Genomic DNA, 17503 nt, shown 5'->3' with positions numbered 1-17503 from the left:
TGACCTTTATGTCTCACCATGCCACATCAGGAGTACCGGACACTTAAAAACAACCCCAGCAGATTCACAGGTGAAGTATTGCCTCTCCTGGAAGGATTGTTTGGGGCCCTGTGTGGAGCTGAGGGAGGAAGTGAATGGGCAGGTGTAGCACTTGGGCCGTTTGCAAGGATAAGTGTTGGGAGGGATGAATGGACAAGGGAACCACAGAGAGAGTTATCCCTGTGGAAAGTAGGTGGGGGTTGCCTGGGGTGAGGTAAAGGTATGTTTGGTGGTAGGATCCCTTACTCTCCCACATCTATAACTTGATGAGAAAATATTGAGGAATTAATTATTTTTCCCTGAAGATAAGATACTCCAAATGGTGTTCAGTTGAGATGTGAAATGTTATTACAGTCAAAGCTCCAATGACTGTTGAATAAAGCTGTTTATTTTCCCTGAAAGTGAGACATTTTGTTTTGTATCTATCAGGTACATGGAAATCATTAGCAAGTTTCTGGAAAGTATTTTTAAAACAATTTTAATTTAAAATTGTGCAGGAGATATATTCCTAGATCTCTTATAATAATATTTTCTCTCTATTTCATAGCAATGCTGATGATTAAGTCGCTACTTGTTAAATCTTAAAGACCACAAACAAGCAAAGTTTGATATTGTATTTAGCTACTGAATTTACCTGCGTTTTCAAAATTTGTCAATCTTTTGAGATCAGAATTGCAATCTAATTTTAAGACATCAGGAAGTATGGTGGGAATGGAATTACTGTAATTTTTTTTTGTAAGTTGTGATTTAGTGTTGAGTCTTGGGAGTTGAAAATTGTATGGTACATTTTCCAATATCTTCTTTTAACAAGTTTCTATTGTGAATCAGAATCAGGTTTAATATCACCGGTATATGTCGTGAAATTTGTTGTCTGTGGCAACAGTACATTGCAATGCATAATAATAGAGAAAAAAACTGAATTACAGTAAGTACATATAGATATATTAAATAGTTAAGTTAAATTTGAATTAAATTTATTTGTTACATCCTTCACATACACGAGGAGTAAAAATCTTTACGTTATGTCTCCGTCTAAATGTGCAACGTGCAATTTATAGTAATTTGTACATAGAAATACAATTTTATCAGTGTGAATTATCAGTCTGATGGCCTAGTGGTAGAAGCTGTCCCGGAGCTGTTGGTTCTGGCCTTTATGCCACGGTACCATTTCCCAGATGGTAGCAGCTGGAACAGCTTGTGGTTGGGGTGGCTCGGGTCCCCAATGATCCTTTAGGCCCTTTTTATGCACCTGTCTCTGTAAATGTCCTGAATAGTGGGAAGTTCACATCTACAGGTGCACTGGGCTGTCCACACCACTCTCTGCAGAGTCCTGCGATTGAGGGAAGTACAGTTCCCATATCAGGCAGTGATGCAGCCAGTCAGGATGCTCTCAATTGTGCCCCTGTAGAAAGAATCTTGGGATTTGGGGACTCGCGCTGAACTTCTTCAACTGCCTGAGGTGCGAGAGGCACTGTTGTGCTTTTTTCACCACACAGCCGGCATGTACAGATCATGTGAGATTTTCGGAGATGTGTATGCCAAGGAACTTAAAGCTGTTCACCCTCTCAACCCCAAATCCATTGATGTCAATAGGAGTTAGCCCGTCTCCATTCCTCCAGTAATCCACAACCAGCTCCTTTGTTTTTGTGACATTGGGAGAGGTTGTTTTCTTGACATCACTGTGTCAGCGTGATGACTTCTTCTCTGTAATCTGCCTCATTGATAAAGGCCAGTCGATGTAGTGTCGTCAGAAAATTTAATTAGCAGATTGGAGCTGTGTGTGGTGACACAGTCATGGGAGTACAGAGTAAAAGAGGGGGCTTAGGACACAGCTCTGAGGGACACCTGTGTTGAGGGGCAGAGGGGAGGGAGCCCACTCTTACTACCTGCCCAGTGATCTGACAGGAAGTCCAAGATCCAGCCTCACAAGGCAGGGTGAAGGCTGAGTGCAAAAATAAAATTTTTAAAAATAAAGTAGAAAGTGTTCAGGAGTTCAATATCCATTCAGAAATCTGAAGGCAGAGGGGAAGAAGCTGCTCCTGAATCGCTGAATGTGTGTCTTCAGGGTCCTGTGCCTCCTTCCTGATGAAGGAGAACAGGGCATGACCTGGGTGATGGGTCCTTAATGATGGATGCCACCTTTCTGAGGCATTGCTCATTGAAGATGTCCTGGATACTGTGGAGGCCAGTGCCCATGATGGAGCTGACAAGTTTACAACTCTCTGCAGCTTATTTTGAACCTGTGCTGCAGCCCCACCTCCACCCCCATTCCAGACGGTGATGCAGCCAGTTAGAATGATCTCCACGGTACATCTGTAGAAATGTGTGAGTGGATTAGCCTTTGTACTATATCTAGTTGAAACCTGCTGGATTTTCAATATCTGACGATGAAAAATATGCTAATTAAATTTTTATGATTAACCATTTTGCCTTTATTTTAATTACATTAGTTTGTTTTGATACCCTTGAAATGCCAGTCATTTCCTACTCCCTTATTAACTATCCCTTGGCAGCAGAAAACTCTACCAATTCCATGAGCTACTCAACAAGATTGATAAACTACAGCTTGTTAAAATAATTTTTTTTAACTTAGTGGGGTAGTGGAGGTATAATTTATCCATCTGTGCTGATCACCCTATCATTGACTAAGCTGTTCCACCATGAACACGATCTGATATGAGTGAACATGATGCTTTCAGATCAGGTCATACATAGCACATATCTCTGCCACACTGCTCAAGTGTGTTTCTGGAGTACAGGGGCTAGTGACCCTGTTCTATGTACTTGCTACGAGTTATCTTAATTGTACATATGATTTTTTTTGTGTTCGATCGCTGAGCAGCAGTGAACCATCTGATTGGCCTATCAGAGTTCTCTTTGGGAACTAGTTGACTTGATCAGCATTTTTGATCCGGCTATTATTCACGATTGCACTTAATAATAAAAAAAAGTATGGTATAGAACACATTAGTCAATCTTTAACAGACCTGTGATCCAGTTCTGCATTTTATTTACACTAAACCATAGTGTCAGAATGAAATGAGTTTGCTTTACACTGACACCTAGTGACCCTCAGTCTTGTGACAGGGCCCAATTCAACAGTCAAACAAAAATAAGTTTCCGAAGGAATGGGTCTTCTACCAAAGTGAAACACAATGGGATATATCTATGCTTCAGGGATCTCCCAAGTTTAGTGTTTGTACAAAGTAGTCCTACTTTCATGCCAGTCCTAAACTTTGCAGCCTAAATGTACTGTTAATAAATATAATAGTTCAATTAAGAATAACTGTCAGTGATTCTTTCAGTGAAATAACACATTGAGGTGAAGATGATCAAGTATGGTTATATTTGCATTGTAGTGTGATACTTCCACATATTAATATTGCATGTGAACTGTTGAACAATATTTCATATTAATGATAAATTAGCACTGAAATGTATACATTACGAGACTAGAATGCAGGGAAATTAAGAACTATTATTGATGAATCTACATGTTCGTAGTTCAGTGTTTTGATATGTCAATACCGTTCATTAATTTGGCGTTGGCGCATGAAATTTAAATCCTACTCTAGTGTCCCCCACTGCAGAGTATGATAACCGATTAAGTATAGTAACTGATTGAAAAATGGGGATTTTGCTGTTTGATTACTATTGATATTAAGGATATTAAACCCACATAAAGCTGCTGGATCTGACAGCTTGCATCCCACAATTCCACTACAGGGATAGTGATGATTTTAGGAATGTGGTAACAAAGACCTTTGATAATTATAATGTGATTCAGAGGTATCAACGCAAGGTAAAATACATAAATCTTTGCATTCCTCTGCTCAGATGCTCAATAATTGTACATGTAGGACTGAGATTGATCGGTCTGGGACAGAATGGGAAATTGAGTGGCAGTCGGGATGTGCCACTGCATCGGGAATGATCTTTGGAATGGCAAAACAGACTTCAGGAGTTGTATGCACTGGTCCTTTTTATAGTTCTTGTTTCTGAAATTTGATAATGATATGGTCCAATTTCTCTGTTCCAGGCTTATGAAGATATTTATTTGGTGCACCACATTAAACACCTCCGAAGAATCAGAGGAGATAACTACTGCGCACTGAGGGCGGTGTTGTTTCAGGTTTTCAGCCACGGTATACCTCCTCCAATATGGATGAGGGAACAGGACATCACCAAGGTAAATTGAAGCTTGCAAAGGGCACCAGTCAATTCCAAGCTGTTGTATGGCTCAATGCATTGATATCCCTGAAAAACTGACTCAACTCCCATAACACCATTTATTCAGTACTTTTATGTGAAAATATGGTAGTGTTCACTACCATGATTGGGTAAAGGTACAGGAGACTTGGATCCCACACCACCAGTAGCTCAGTAACAGTTATTACCCTGTAACCAGCAGGGAAAAGGGGATGAGGAATGGTGAAGGGGAGAGGGCATTACCAGAAGCTTGAGGAATTGATGTTCATGCCATCAGGTTGGAGGCTACCCAGACAGAATGTAAGTTGTTGCTCCTCCACTCTGAGGGTGGCCTCATCATGACACAGGAGGAGGCCGTGGACTGACATGTCGGAACAAGAATCTTTCCCCTCCCTTTCCAGTCCTGAAGAAGGGTCTTGGCCTGAAACGTCAACTGTTAATCCATTTCCATAGATGCTGCCTGACCCGCTGAGTTACTGTAGCGTTTTATGTATGCTTCTTTGGATTTCCAGCATCTACAGAATTTCTTGTATTTATGGCTTCAGACCTGCCTATCCTGCTTTGAGCAACAACCACCTTGGGTGGCAGACTGATCTACAACTAAGGACATTTTCTGATTTCCAGTTACTACATTGTGAATATTTCATCATACAAAGGACATGCATTTCATACCCCCCAGAGGGTGTAATATTTTGTGAAGCAGTGATACCTTCACAAGCTTTGAACAGTTAGTTTGGATCTATAATAACAGCAGTCTGACCTTGTGTAGCAGATCTCTGATCTCCACTTCAGCACAAATCATTGGATGGCTTCAGTTTGTTCTACAATAAAATATGAGACTATGGTTAGGAGCACTACCTGACCCTTGGATCGATAGGTGGGGAGAATGAGCTGGCTACTCATTCCAGACATTAGGCAAAGGTGCATGCAAAGCTGGAATTGGACTTCATAATGATCACCATTTCGTCATGGCTTTCAAACAGTCTTGAAAATGCTTCAAGCATCTTGATTTTCATCCTCCTTCAGTTGATGGCCCCATTAAAACTTTCACCTGGGGGCTCTTTGGAGCAGAACTCGTGTGCAATCTCTTCCACGAGGGAACTGCCACATATCTTTAATGCTTACAGCTCGCCACATGCAGATTTTAAATTTGCAGCAAATGAATGGATTGCAAGTGCTTGTGCCTGTAGTTAAGATTCAAATTGTGTGACAGATCATCGGTGCCTGGCCCTCATCACCCTGTAGGATTTCACATCTTGCCCACATGAAAGAAAAAAGAGAAAAGGTTAGCAAAATGATCACGGGAGAGAGCATTAGAGTCATGAGTTTTATGCTAACATCTTGTAAAGCAAAAGGATTTTTCCGACGATTGGGTGTGAAGAAACTGTCATCCTTAGGGAGGCGGGGTTTGAGGGTCGGCACAACATTGTGGGCCAAAAGGCCTGTAATGTGCTGTACTATTCTATGTTCTTATCTCTGTGCAACCATTGACCATGGATTCCAAATCCTAACAAATATCAGTGTTTCCCATCAGAAAGACAGTGAGCCGTTGGACTCAGTCTTGTCCCATACTGGCAAGGGTTATATATCGTCTTCTCCTGCAAGATAGAGGAAAGTGTGTTAGAGGTTTTCGCTATATTTAATTAACAAGATGCGATAGTTAACGGACCTAGATATCAAAGTACATTTGTTATCAAAGTATGTATATAGTATATAACCCTGAGATTCGTCTTCCCTAAAGACAACCAAAAAACAAGGAAACACGGTGAAACATGTTCAAATGGAACATTAAGCAAAAAAAAAACGAATTGCACAAACAACAAAAAAACGAGCAAATAACACAGAGAATATTAAACATCAAACCACAGAGTCCTTTAACAGTCTAGAAATTATGATGAGGTTAGGAGTGTAGATAAAAGTGTGTTATTACAATGAAACATACAAATGTTATTGATTTTTGGTAGGGAGAATGATGTATTTGCAAGGATCATTGTGAGGTACTGGTATGGTTGATGGAAGATAGGATTTCATGATGCATCATCAAATCCTATCACATTCATGGGAGCTTGAACATTTTGTGCCTATGTCTTCACATCCCTGGGTCTTCAACCCTGGCAGATCCTTCTTCAATGTGTACGTGGGAATCCGCCTGGTCCCCAATATGAAGATAATCGCCCTCCTCTTCATTCCCCAAAGATAAGAAAATGTCCTCAGCACTTGCATTGAACTAGTTCAATATGTTTCGTGAAAGTGCGTCTCATCACACTGACTGTACAAAAAGTGTGTCTTGGCTAATATCAGTTCTGTGGATGTCAGGTTGGTTACATGTGAGTGTTTATTTGTGATCAATAACATTGCAGTTCTGTAACAATGATTTTAAAAATACTACAAATAACATTTATGTATTAACAGTATTGATACTTGTGACAGTGCAATGACACTAAAATCAAGTCCCCACAAACAGCATTTATTCAGAAATTTGCTTCTGTGCAATACCTAATGGGTCCCATGGACAATTGTGATATTTGATCCATTAAGTCCTGCTTATGCAACAAATATAGTGAAGTGTCTGTGAAGGTTCTTGATCATCCAGGTCATTGTATATCAAGCAGTAGTAATTCGAGGCAACTGGACTTGCTGTGTTGTCGAGAAGACGTCTCGCCTCTCATCTGAGAGGATTCTTCGGTTCTAATCAGTTCTAGTTCAGTTCTAACAGTTCACACCTTCATTCATGCAAAGACTAATGACTTTCTCATTACATCTACTTGATAAAAAAAAGTGAAAGATTTTCTGTGCAACTTCCTATTGATCATTTTCTTTTCATCATTATTCCTGCACTCAATGAACATATTTGACTTGCAGCTTAAATGTAAGATGAGCAATTTGTAATTGATAATCTTTTAACTTAAGTTCCCAGAAAAGATATTTACACATGGCTGTAACTGGATACAACAATACAGCTTTGGTCCTGAGAGATACACCGGGAACAATGTTTTCAGAAAACTCCGCAAGTACCTGGAAATTTTGGAAAGCCAGGTAAGTGTGAGAAGTACACTTGGTCAATTAAATAAAGAAAGGACTTGTATTTCTACAGAGCCTTCTCTCTCACTATAACCAGTTAACTATTGTCAGTTAATTATTCATTATCTGTAGTTTAATTTGTTTTGTCATCACATTTAACAGCCAAGAAATTTAAGCTAACAGCAATCCAATGACAGTCACTTAAATGGATAATGAATGTGTTTAGAGGGAACTTTGTGGCTGTCGCCCATCAGTGCAAAACATAACCACCTATGAATGTAGAAAGAGTCATGATCCATTATGCTCATTAATAGTTACAACTGTTTGACACTTTATTTCCTCATAAATAATACAAGCCAATAACAAGTTGAAACAAAGCTGGTAATTTGAAATGTCTGAATTTAGATTTTTAAACTCTCAGATAAACTACAGTGATAATCGGATTTGGATATAAATATTCCCAGCAATTGTTTTTGATTTATTAACAATTACTTTATGAATTTTATTTCTAAATGAGTAATTTGATACCTTTTGGATTTAAATGTTTTCTCATTTCCAATTATTATCTCTTAATTCTATCATCAAGCGTCCTTTGCTGTGCCTTGCTGAACTCACATTGAAAATTCACATGCAGTGTATTTTCCTTGGTCAATAGATCACTATGGTCCTTAAACTTGTTAACTATAGGTTGACTTTTATTAATTTATATTGTCTGGCTTCATTAGCTGATACTACACTAGGAGAATTTTAATCGTATCCTCTTTTACAATGTCTACCCATTGTCAATATTCACTTGATCTTCTGTGTCTTCATAAATATTCACAAATACAAAAGCAATTTGTAATTATTTTGTACTTTTTCCACGGGGAAAAATGTAGCCTAAGGGACTATACAGAGGCATATCCAAAAATAATGAAGCAGAACTGACACAACTGAAAATAGTCCTTTGTGTTATGTAATCAATTTATGCCCCAGGCTTTTCTGAGCAGATAATTTTACTTTGTTTCCTGATCTAGAATTATCATGAGTTCGATCAGAGTCCATATTCTTCTATTCCAAAAAAAAAGTAGCAGCATTGTAGCAAATTAATTGCTGTGTAAAAGTAAACTTCTTTTGAGTTGTCTCTCACTCAGTAGTAGATCATGGTACACCATCATCCTCTGGGACTGTTCGTCCCACTCCCATCAGGGAAGAGACTGTGCAGCAACCACATCAGGACCCCTTGAGTCCAAAACAGTTAGTTTTGCAAGCTATCAGGCTGGTCAACACCCCCCTCATTAACCCACCCTACTACCCCCAACCACCACAACATACACATCACCTAGCATCACATTTTGTACACAAATCATTAATGTACATAACAGTTATTTGTACATTGGGTTTTTTAGTTTTGCTTTTATATTTTTATTTATTGTGTTTTTTTGTTTTTAAATTGCATTCTTTATGCGTATCGTGTTTTTTTTATGCTGCATCTGATCTGAAGTAACAATTGTTTAATTCTCCTTTGCACTTGTGTGCTGAAGAATGACAATAAAAAATCTTTAATCTTCTAATTAGGAAAGGAAACAGCAATCATGCTTGCTAAGCTCATCGGGGTAGCTGATGGGGAAAATGTCACTTTGAGCTGTAGGATGGGCTGTTCTGAGGTAGGGTTTGCTAAATTCTGCATCCTGATGAGCGACATTTCTGAAAATGAGACCTCTTCCCCAGCAATGATCTGCTTGAGTACAAAATCTAACCTGCCCACTGCTAATACTGACCTAAGACAAGTATGTATTATTTTTGTTCCATTTCTGACTATCCCCATAATCAATATCATGCCAGTGATCTGTTTGAGCTGGCATATGGTGCCCAAACTAAACTAGATCTGAATATTTTATCAGGATGTACATACAGCCTAATGCATGTAGCCATGTCCTGTCAGAATTTTGTAAACAATTTCTATTCTGATGTCATCTAGGTCCTCCCCATAGAATGTGTGTGTCTTCTCCACGTGCTGCGGTTTCCTCCCACAGTCCAAAGATATAACTTTTAGTAGGTTAATTGGTCAATGTATATTGTCCCATGATTAGGCTAGGTTTAAATCGGGGTTGCTGGGCGGTACAGTTGCTGGAAGGGTCTACTCTGTGCCATATCTCAATAAATAAACATTTTCTTGTTCTTCGGCTAACCATGAGGCTTTTGTATTTGTATCGGTCTTCCGGATGTCATAGTTTATTATGCTTCATAGATAAATATTTAAAGCGATTTGTTCTGTTTTAATGAATAAAATCTATTTTTTTTATTCTAGTGGAATAAATTTCATGGAATTAAAGACCAGGAGAAAAGAACCAAATTGTGTCTGGAGTTATTTACTGAGCAAGAAACTGAGTACAAGATGTATGAAGCTGTAAAATTCCTTATGTTGTATACAGTATTTGAGCTTCATGAAGACCTAAGAGGTGGAGAAGTTGTTCCTAGCTTTTGTGCCCTTTTCTTTGCCCGAGATTCCTCACCTGATCCTCTGAGTTTTATGATGAACCATCTGAACCACGTTGGTGACACTGGTGGACTGGAGCAGGTAAGTCCAGTAGCTGGGATTCTGTGGCTGTCCTCCCATTTTTGTTATTGATGTAAATGGGACATTTTCATGGGCCTGCACCTGCATTTCAATAGCACTATCATTGGGCCAACATAATATGTTCAATAAATGGAATGCTGAGTCTTGGGGACAGTAATTGGCTGTTTTATAATGTAGTGTCATAACACCAATATTATCATTATGGATAGTATTTTTACATCATATCAACAGACTAGCATCCAGAATAATTATAAGTCTCATGAGACGTATCGCTGCAACTCGAACAAACCAATGCTGTTGCTGTCGACCACATGGGTACTTATCCTTGTATGACGTGCCCTCCCATCAATCCAATAATAATGTTGCAAAAACACAAAGAAATGCATTTGATCCTTTATTGGCAACTAGCAAAACATATCATTTTGAAGCAGTGAGACTAAAACTAGTGATATTAAACGTACTGTACTTAAGCGGTCAACAAAAGATGTGACATCTAACAGTCCCCAGCTGTAAACCGCCGAGAAGAAAGCACTAATCTGTTAAGGAACCCTTCACTTTTACCATGCCCCTACCTACATAACAAACACAACGCTGAATACAACGCAGACAAAAAAAAGATGCATGGATCCTACAAGACCTTTTGAATAACAGCATTCCAATTATCTACTTTTGCTTCGGTATCAAAGCACAAGCAGTTCAGTAGTAGATGTTGAAGCCGGCTGGATACACTTTGTAAGGGATCATCTAAATACGTTCACAACAAATTTCATGTCATACGTCAGTAATAATGATTCTGATTAGATTTTTGTCTGTTTCAGTAGATGAAATGGTACAAATGGATAACATTTCATTTTCCATTTCAGTACCTTACACCTTAGCAACTAATTCCTGCTGCTTAAATATGGAATTCATTAGATTTATACAGTACTGTACAAAAGTCTTAGACACATGTTTACCTAGGGTACTAGACTTTGCACAGGCCTGTTTATTATGCCTTTCCAGTCACCAAACAACACTTGTACTACGGCGCTAAGTACTCTTATTTCTATTTCCCACCTACCTTCCTATTTTAACCAATATAAAGTTATTCGTAAATGTCTTGGGACCCTAGATATATATACCCAAGAGTTCTGGACAGTACAGTAATAAGTACTTTTGTTTTGAAATTAATATCACATAAAAAGCAGTATGCCGAACACGGCTGTATGGTTCTTTTGCATAGCTAGACCCCTTTCTCTTTCACTCTAGAAAATCAGAGATATTCTCATAATAATAAAAAATGACCGACTACCTCCATGAAGCCTTTTCACCTACTCTCAACTTGAACAATGAATTTTTATCCCCAAGTCTGAGACTCTTTGTTTAACTGTGCTCTCAATTTGTCCTTGACAATTGGTACCTTCTCACAATACTTCCCACTGTACTGACTAGTGCTGTAGTTTGTAACCTTTTTCAACCCCTTTTTTGTCCTCAGTGAATTCTTTGACTTTCTTTTTCTTAAATTGCTGAATTATTTAACAATCGCTAAACTTGGCACCAGATCCAGTTGTTATTGATATTGATTCCCTTTGTTTACACAGAATTGTGCATCCTTTCAAAAACTGTTTTTAACTTCTACTTCATCAACATTCCTTCTGTCAACCTTTGTACTAGTCATACTGCTAGATCACAAAAACAGGTTCTTTGACTCATATCGTCTCTGCCAACCTACACTTACCAATTTACATTAGAGTGTATTCGTCTATGCCTTGCCTATTCATGTCTGTCTAAATTTTTCTCAAATGTCTAAAGTTTTCTCTAAATGTCTAACTTTTTCTCTATTTAATCTCTGGAAGCACAGTCCAAATTACACAAGTTCTCAGCACATACTGGTATACACGTTACGTGGGGAGAAAGATTTTTACTATCTACTCTTTCTATGTTGTATTACGTATCTTGTATTTCTATCTGGGCATCCCTCAGCCTCCTTTGATCTGGAGAAAACAAGCAAGCCTATCCAGTCCCTCCTTATACTGAAGTCCTCCAGCCAGGCAGTACCTTTGAGAATTTCGTCTGCACTCTTCCCCAGAGCAAACACACACTTCTGATTGTGTTGTGACCAGACTGAGCACAATACTCTCTGCAAGTGCAACCCAAATAGTATTTTTTTAAAATTGCAACATGATGTCCCAAATCTTATATTCTATGCTCTCAGCTATGAAAGTAAGCATACCATACACCACCTTTGCTACCCTACCCACCAGTGTTGCCGCTTTGTTGAACTATGGACCATACCGGTTATACGTATACGAACCACAGGAGTCTAATCTACCTCTAAGTTCACACATTTATTCTCATTTGGGGAAAGATAGAGTGGCATATAGTTAAATTACTGGATTAGCAGCCACAGTTCTGGAAGTTTAATTCAGAAATGCCATGGCAGCTCAGGAAAATGCAGTTCAGTTGGCTAAAGAAATCTGAATATGCTTAGTTTAAAAAAAACACAAAAATCTAATTTTAGTAATGGTAGCAATGAAACTACCAGCTCGTGGTTAAAAAGATACCTGGTTCGCTAATGTCATACAAGGAAGAAAATCGGCTCGAAATGACCCTCGTCTGTTTCCTCTGTTCAGTTGGTGCGGGACAATGAATGCCAGCTACACCAGCGATGTTTGTGAATGAATAATTTATTACCGTGCTTGCACACCATCTTTTTCTAACAGTACCTCACAGCTGTGGATGATTGTTTCCGAAGAACATTTTACCTGTGGTCTCAATGACGGCTATTGAGACTATTCTAAGATTACAGACTCTGCTGCAATTTGTACTTGTATTTCTGAGTCGGATGAGTGGGCTAGATTATTGTACTCATCAGCACACTCTCTCTTCCACTCTTGTTTTTCCTCTCCGGTTGGGATCATATGGTTTCAGACTACTGAAATTGTATCAGCCTATCGGTTCATATGTACTAACTGACTCCACATGTGGTGGGTACGGCAAGGGATAAATGAAGGTTGGAGGTGTTATGGCAATTGGTGAAGACACAGAGACAGTTCTGAGCAAGAAAAAAAAAATACCGGTAATGTTTTTAAAGAGCAAACACGAGGAAATCTGCAGATACTGGAAATTCAAACAACACACACAAAATGCTGGTGGAACACAGCAGGCCAGGCAGCATCTATAAGGAGAAGCCCTGTCGACGTTTCATCAGTCCTGACGAAGGGTCTCGGCCCGAAACGTCGACAGTGCTTCTCCTTATAGATGCTGCCTGGCGTGCTGTGTTCCACCAGCATTTTGTGTGTGTTGACCGGTAATGCTTTGCTTTCTTGCCTGCCGCTCTCTATAAGTAGTTTGTATATTCTCCCCATGATCACTGTTTCCTCTTACAGTCCAAAGACATGTGGCCTCAGGTTAGGGTCAAGTTTGGTGGAGGGGCAGGTAGTGTTGAGGAAACAGGAAAGCTGCAGAAGGACTTGGACAGATTAGGAGATTGGGCAAGAGAGTAGCAAATGAAACACAATGTTGCAAAATACATGGCCATGCACTTTGGTAGTAGAAATAAATGTGCAGACTATTTTCTAAATGGGGCGAAAATCCAAAGATCTAAGATGCAAGGGGACTTGGGAGCCCTTGTGGAGAACAACCTAAAGATTAACTTACAGATTGAGTTGGTGGTGAGGAAGGCAAATGCAATGTTGGCATTCATTTCAAGAGGTCTAGAATACAAGAGCAGGAATGTAATGCTGAGGCTCTATAAGGCACTGGTGAGGCCACACCTTGAGTATTGTGAACCGTTTTCGGCTCCTCATCTAAGAAATGATGTGCTGGCATTGGAGAGTGTTAAGGGGAGTTCACAAGGATGACTCCAGGAATGAAAGGGTTATCATATGAAGAACATTTGATGGCTCTGGGTCTGTACTCGCTGGTGTTTAGAAGGATGGGGGGGGAATCTCATTGAAACCTTTTGAATTTTGAAAGGCCTAGACAGAGTAGATGTGGAAAGAATGTTTCCCATGGCGAGGGATTCTAGGGCAAGAGGGTACAGCCTCACAATAGAGTTTAAAACAGAGATGCAGAGAAATTTCTTTAGCCAAAGTGTGGTGAATTTGTTTCCACAGACAGATGTGGAGGCCAGGTTGTTGGGTGTATTTAAGGCTGAGATTGATAGGTTCTTGACTGGACATGGCATCATAGGAGAAGATCAGGGAATGGGACTGAGAAAGCATTCAGCCAGAATTGAATGCTGGAGTAGACTCAATAGGCCAAATGGCCTAACTCTGCTCCCGTGTCATCTAGTCTTATATATTTGACAGTTTTTAATCTTATTTCTGTGTTTATTTATTCATAGGTTGAAATGTTTCTCCTTGGATTTACATTTAAATTGAGGATCAGAAGCTTCAGACTCTATAAACATGGTACTGAGGAATTTGTATCGAGTTATCCTGAAGACTGCCACAGGGAATGGCATGACATTTTTGTTCTGACTGAAGATGACAGACACTACAATGTTCCCGTTGTATGCAGCTGATTGACATTATCACCATTAGAAACATAGAAAATAGGTGCAGGAGTAGGCCATTCGGCCCTTCGAGCCTGCACCGCCATTCAGTATGATCATGGCTGATCATCCAACTCAGAACCCTATACCTGCTTTCTCTCCATACCCCCTGATTCCTTTTAGCCACAAGGGCCATATCTAACTTCCTCTTAAATATAACCAATGAACCGGCCTCAGCTGTTTCCTGTGGCAGAGAATTCCACAGATTCACCACTCTCTGTGTGAAGAAGTTTTTCCTCATTCACGTAAATGTGAATTTACGTAATATGCTCACTGTTGTCCTGATGACTGGACAGTCAGTCAGCAAGGAATGTTATTTTCAGTGGAGTGAGTTTTGTCAAGGACACACAAGACAAAGAAGGACAAATTATGGAATACACATTGTCCCTATTCTGTTGTTTCTGCTCACCCAAAAACTCATTGCGTTTCACCACTTTTTGATGTACATGCGATGAATAAATGAATCTGAAGCAGAGCTGAGCACAAATGATGGTGCGTAGAGGCTCAACTTCCACATTCTTATCCCTGTTTAAATTTAATATTTTGCTCATCTTTTTATATAAAAAAAATACCATTGCCCTAAAAATACAGTAAATCTATTCAGTGTATAAAGGGCAACTGAAGGGCTGGCTAAGACTTTGATAAAACCATTGTGAAGAAGGTGTTTCGACAGGAGATGGTGAATCATTTCTATTCCAGTAGAATTTGGGATGCTAGTACAGTAAAATGCAATCAAAGTTGGAAAGAAAGAATAATTATTTTGCTCTCTCCCCCCACCTTCCCAAAATAATGATCTGTACATCATGGCAGTGTGTGAGTAAGTATGACGTTAAGGGGCAGCTGAGATCCATGGGAATAGGGAACTCAGGTTACTAGAAACCTCATTAGAACAAAGGGACATAATTTGAGTTGTTGGAGGTTATTTATCCCAATTTCCTGAAATCACTATAATAGGGTAGTGACCTCCACTCAACTATTCTAAGTTACTTCCCTTTGTTGCAAGTTCATAAATTTAATATTACTGCTCTTTCCCTCATTTAAAAAAACGCACCAATGATAATATGTCATTAAGCTTCATTTATGTTTTATCAGAGAGTGAAGCATTCTTTGTGCATAAGCCATGTGACCTGGGTAAATCCAGGCTCGGATTCCTCACTGGCATATAACATTGGTGCCACACAACTGCTGGGCATTAAACATCTTCAGAAGGGAGCATTTACACTTCCCCTTTCACACCCAATAACATTATCATTGACCCATCATACTAACATTGTAAATACAGGGAAGTAGTGTAGATCTTTTCATGCCTGTAAAATACGCTGTGCTTGTAGATAGCACTTATTATTTTAATATCAAACCAGCAAGAGCTCTTTAGCCACCTTGATTTTAATGTTCTTGTATCTTCAAACCTCAAAATTAAAATTATTCTGTTGACATTGGAAAGTTGCAACAAGTGATTTACAAATGCAAATTCTTTTTGATGCTAACAGATGGTGCATTTGTTAATGTTTCTGATCCTTTTCATCCTGCCCTCCTCCTCCTCCTCCTCCTCCCCTGTAGCCTATAAAGACTTCAGCAGAAGTATGCTTAACATTTAATTTTGGCCTGTATTTTTGTAATTCTGTAATTAACTGATATTGATACAGCACATTACATGGCTTGTCTGTAGCACAGAGTGTTTTCAGTTTTATGTTTGGTTCTATAGGTGCACGTTATGTTCGCAGCCGTTAATTTATACAATAAATGAGAATTAAAAGTAGTGAAGTTGAACACTTGCAGTAAGTTACAAGATTATGAACAAATGAGCAGCAAAGTCACTTCAAAACAATTAGATGCATCATTACACTTATTTTCTATTAAGCCTCCTATATCGGTTCCATAAAAAATGTATTTTTCATTTGGTGACAATTGCCAAACAAACAGTAGTTTTATTTTGCTTTATTTTTGATAAATTGAGAAAGGTTATACATTTCATTCTAATTATCAATCTTAATTATTTTCTTAGTGTAAAATAAAATAGCACCTATATGACATGTGGAATTCTTTATTCCAAATATTTGAAATGGGGACTTTAAAAGACTTTGTTTAAAAATTTGTTAAACTGCATTGAAGTGTGCGTGTGTATATGTGTGTACACTCTCACACTCTCTCTCTCTCTCACTCTTACCAAGCTGTTTTTGACAATAGACGACTACTGTTATAGCCATTTGCAGTGACTGATGTCATCAAGCTTTGGGCACTAAACAGATCCAAATTCTGTGATTGTTTTATGAATGTGTATTTTAAGTTGTATTCAGTTTTATAAAAGACTCGAGCTGAAACAATCATTTGTGAAATTAATGCTAAAATTGGTTATGTACGTGATTTTATGGTGATTTTTATAAAGTTCTTGCCCGATTACTGATGCAGCAATGACTATCCTTGAAGAGTGCAACAACATACCCTACAGATGAACAACTTCTGCATTTACATGAGCAGTTGCACATTCCAAAAACTGCTGAAAATTTACACAGTATGAAAGCAAAGAGAATTATCAATACAGCAGATTTTATATCCACAAATTCAGACCTGTCACCACATCTTTAACAATTTGTATCTTTTGAAAATTAATCACAATTCACTAAAGCAACAAAGCATTTAGAGAAGCACAAGAGTTCCTGCAGATGCTGTAAATCCAACACAACACACAAATTGTTGGTGGAACACAGCAGCCCAGGCAGCATCTATGGATAGGAATAAACAGTCGATGCTTTGGGCCGAGAACCTTCATCACAGTTGAAAAGGAAGGGGACTGAAGCCTGCTGAAGGGCCTCTGACTGAAACGTTGACAGCTTATTCTTGGTGAGTTCCTCCGGCATTTTATGTGTTGCAAATTACATTGAGAAATTTAAATCACAAATGTGAAATGAATGCTCTGATCTGTTAACCCAAACAAATTTAAAAAAAAAAAAAATTTTTGAAAAGGAACCAGATCAATACTGCTCATGTCAAAGAAGTACTAAGTATTAGATGCCTAAATTTGGATCACTTCGATCATCTTAGTTAAGCTCTCTGAACTGTATCAACATTTATCCACCTAGTCACCCTTGAGAGAATGTGCCACTATTATATGCCACCCACTGCTTACCCAGTCATCG

The 17503-nt window shown here is 38.8% G+C and overlaps 1 protein-coding gene across 1 annotated transcript in view; it reads left to right on the top strand.

Annotated features, from left to right (window-relative positions):
• The window catches only part of LOC140713798 (inactive ubiquitin thioesterase OTULINL-like), a 47698-nt gene extending 30932 nt beyond the window's left edge, over positions 1-16766 (top strand). Inside the window, exons 5-8 of the mRNA XM_073024334.1 lie at positions 4079-4228; positions 7159-7284; positions 9560-9829; positions 14157-16766. Coding sequence (XP_072880435.1) covers positions 4079-4228; positions 7159-7284; positions 9560-9829; positions 14157-14336 — 726 coding nt within the window. The 3' untranslated portion in view covers positions 14337-16766. The remainder of the gene's footprint in view (positions 1-4078; positions 4229-7158; positions 7285-9559; positions 9830-14156) is intronic.
• The last annotated feature ends 737 nt before the right edge of the window (positions 16767-17503 follow it).

This window comes from Hemitrygon akajei, chromosome 20 (genome assembly GCF_048418815.1).
Source record: "Hemitrygon akajei chromosome 20, sHemAka1.3, whole genome shotgun sequence".
Lineage (NCBI taxonomy): Eukaryota > Metazoa > Chordata > Chondrichthyes > Myliobatiformes > Dasyatidae > Hemitrygon > Hemitrygon akajei.
Note: the sequence above shows the minus strand (reverse complement) of the source record. Positions and strands in the feature narration are given on the sequence as shown.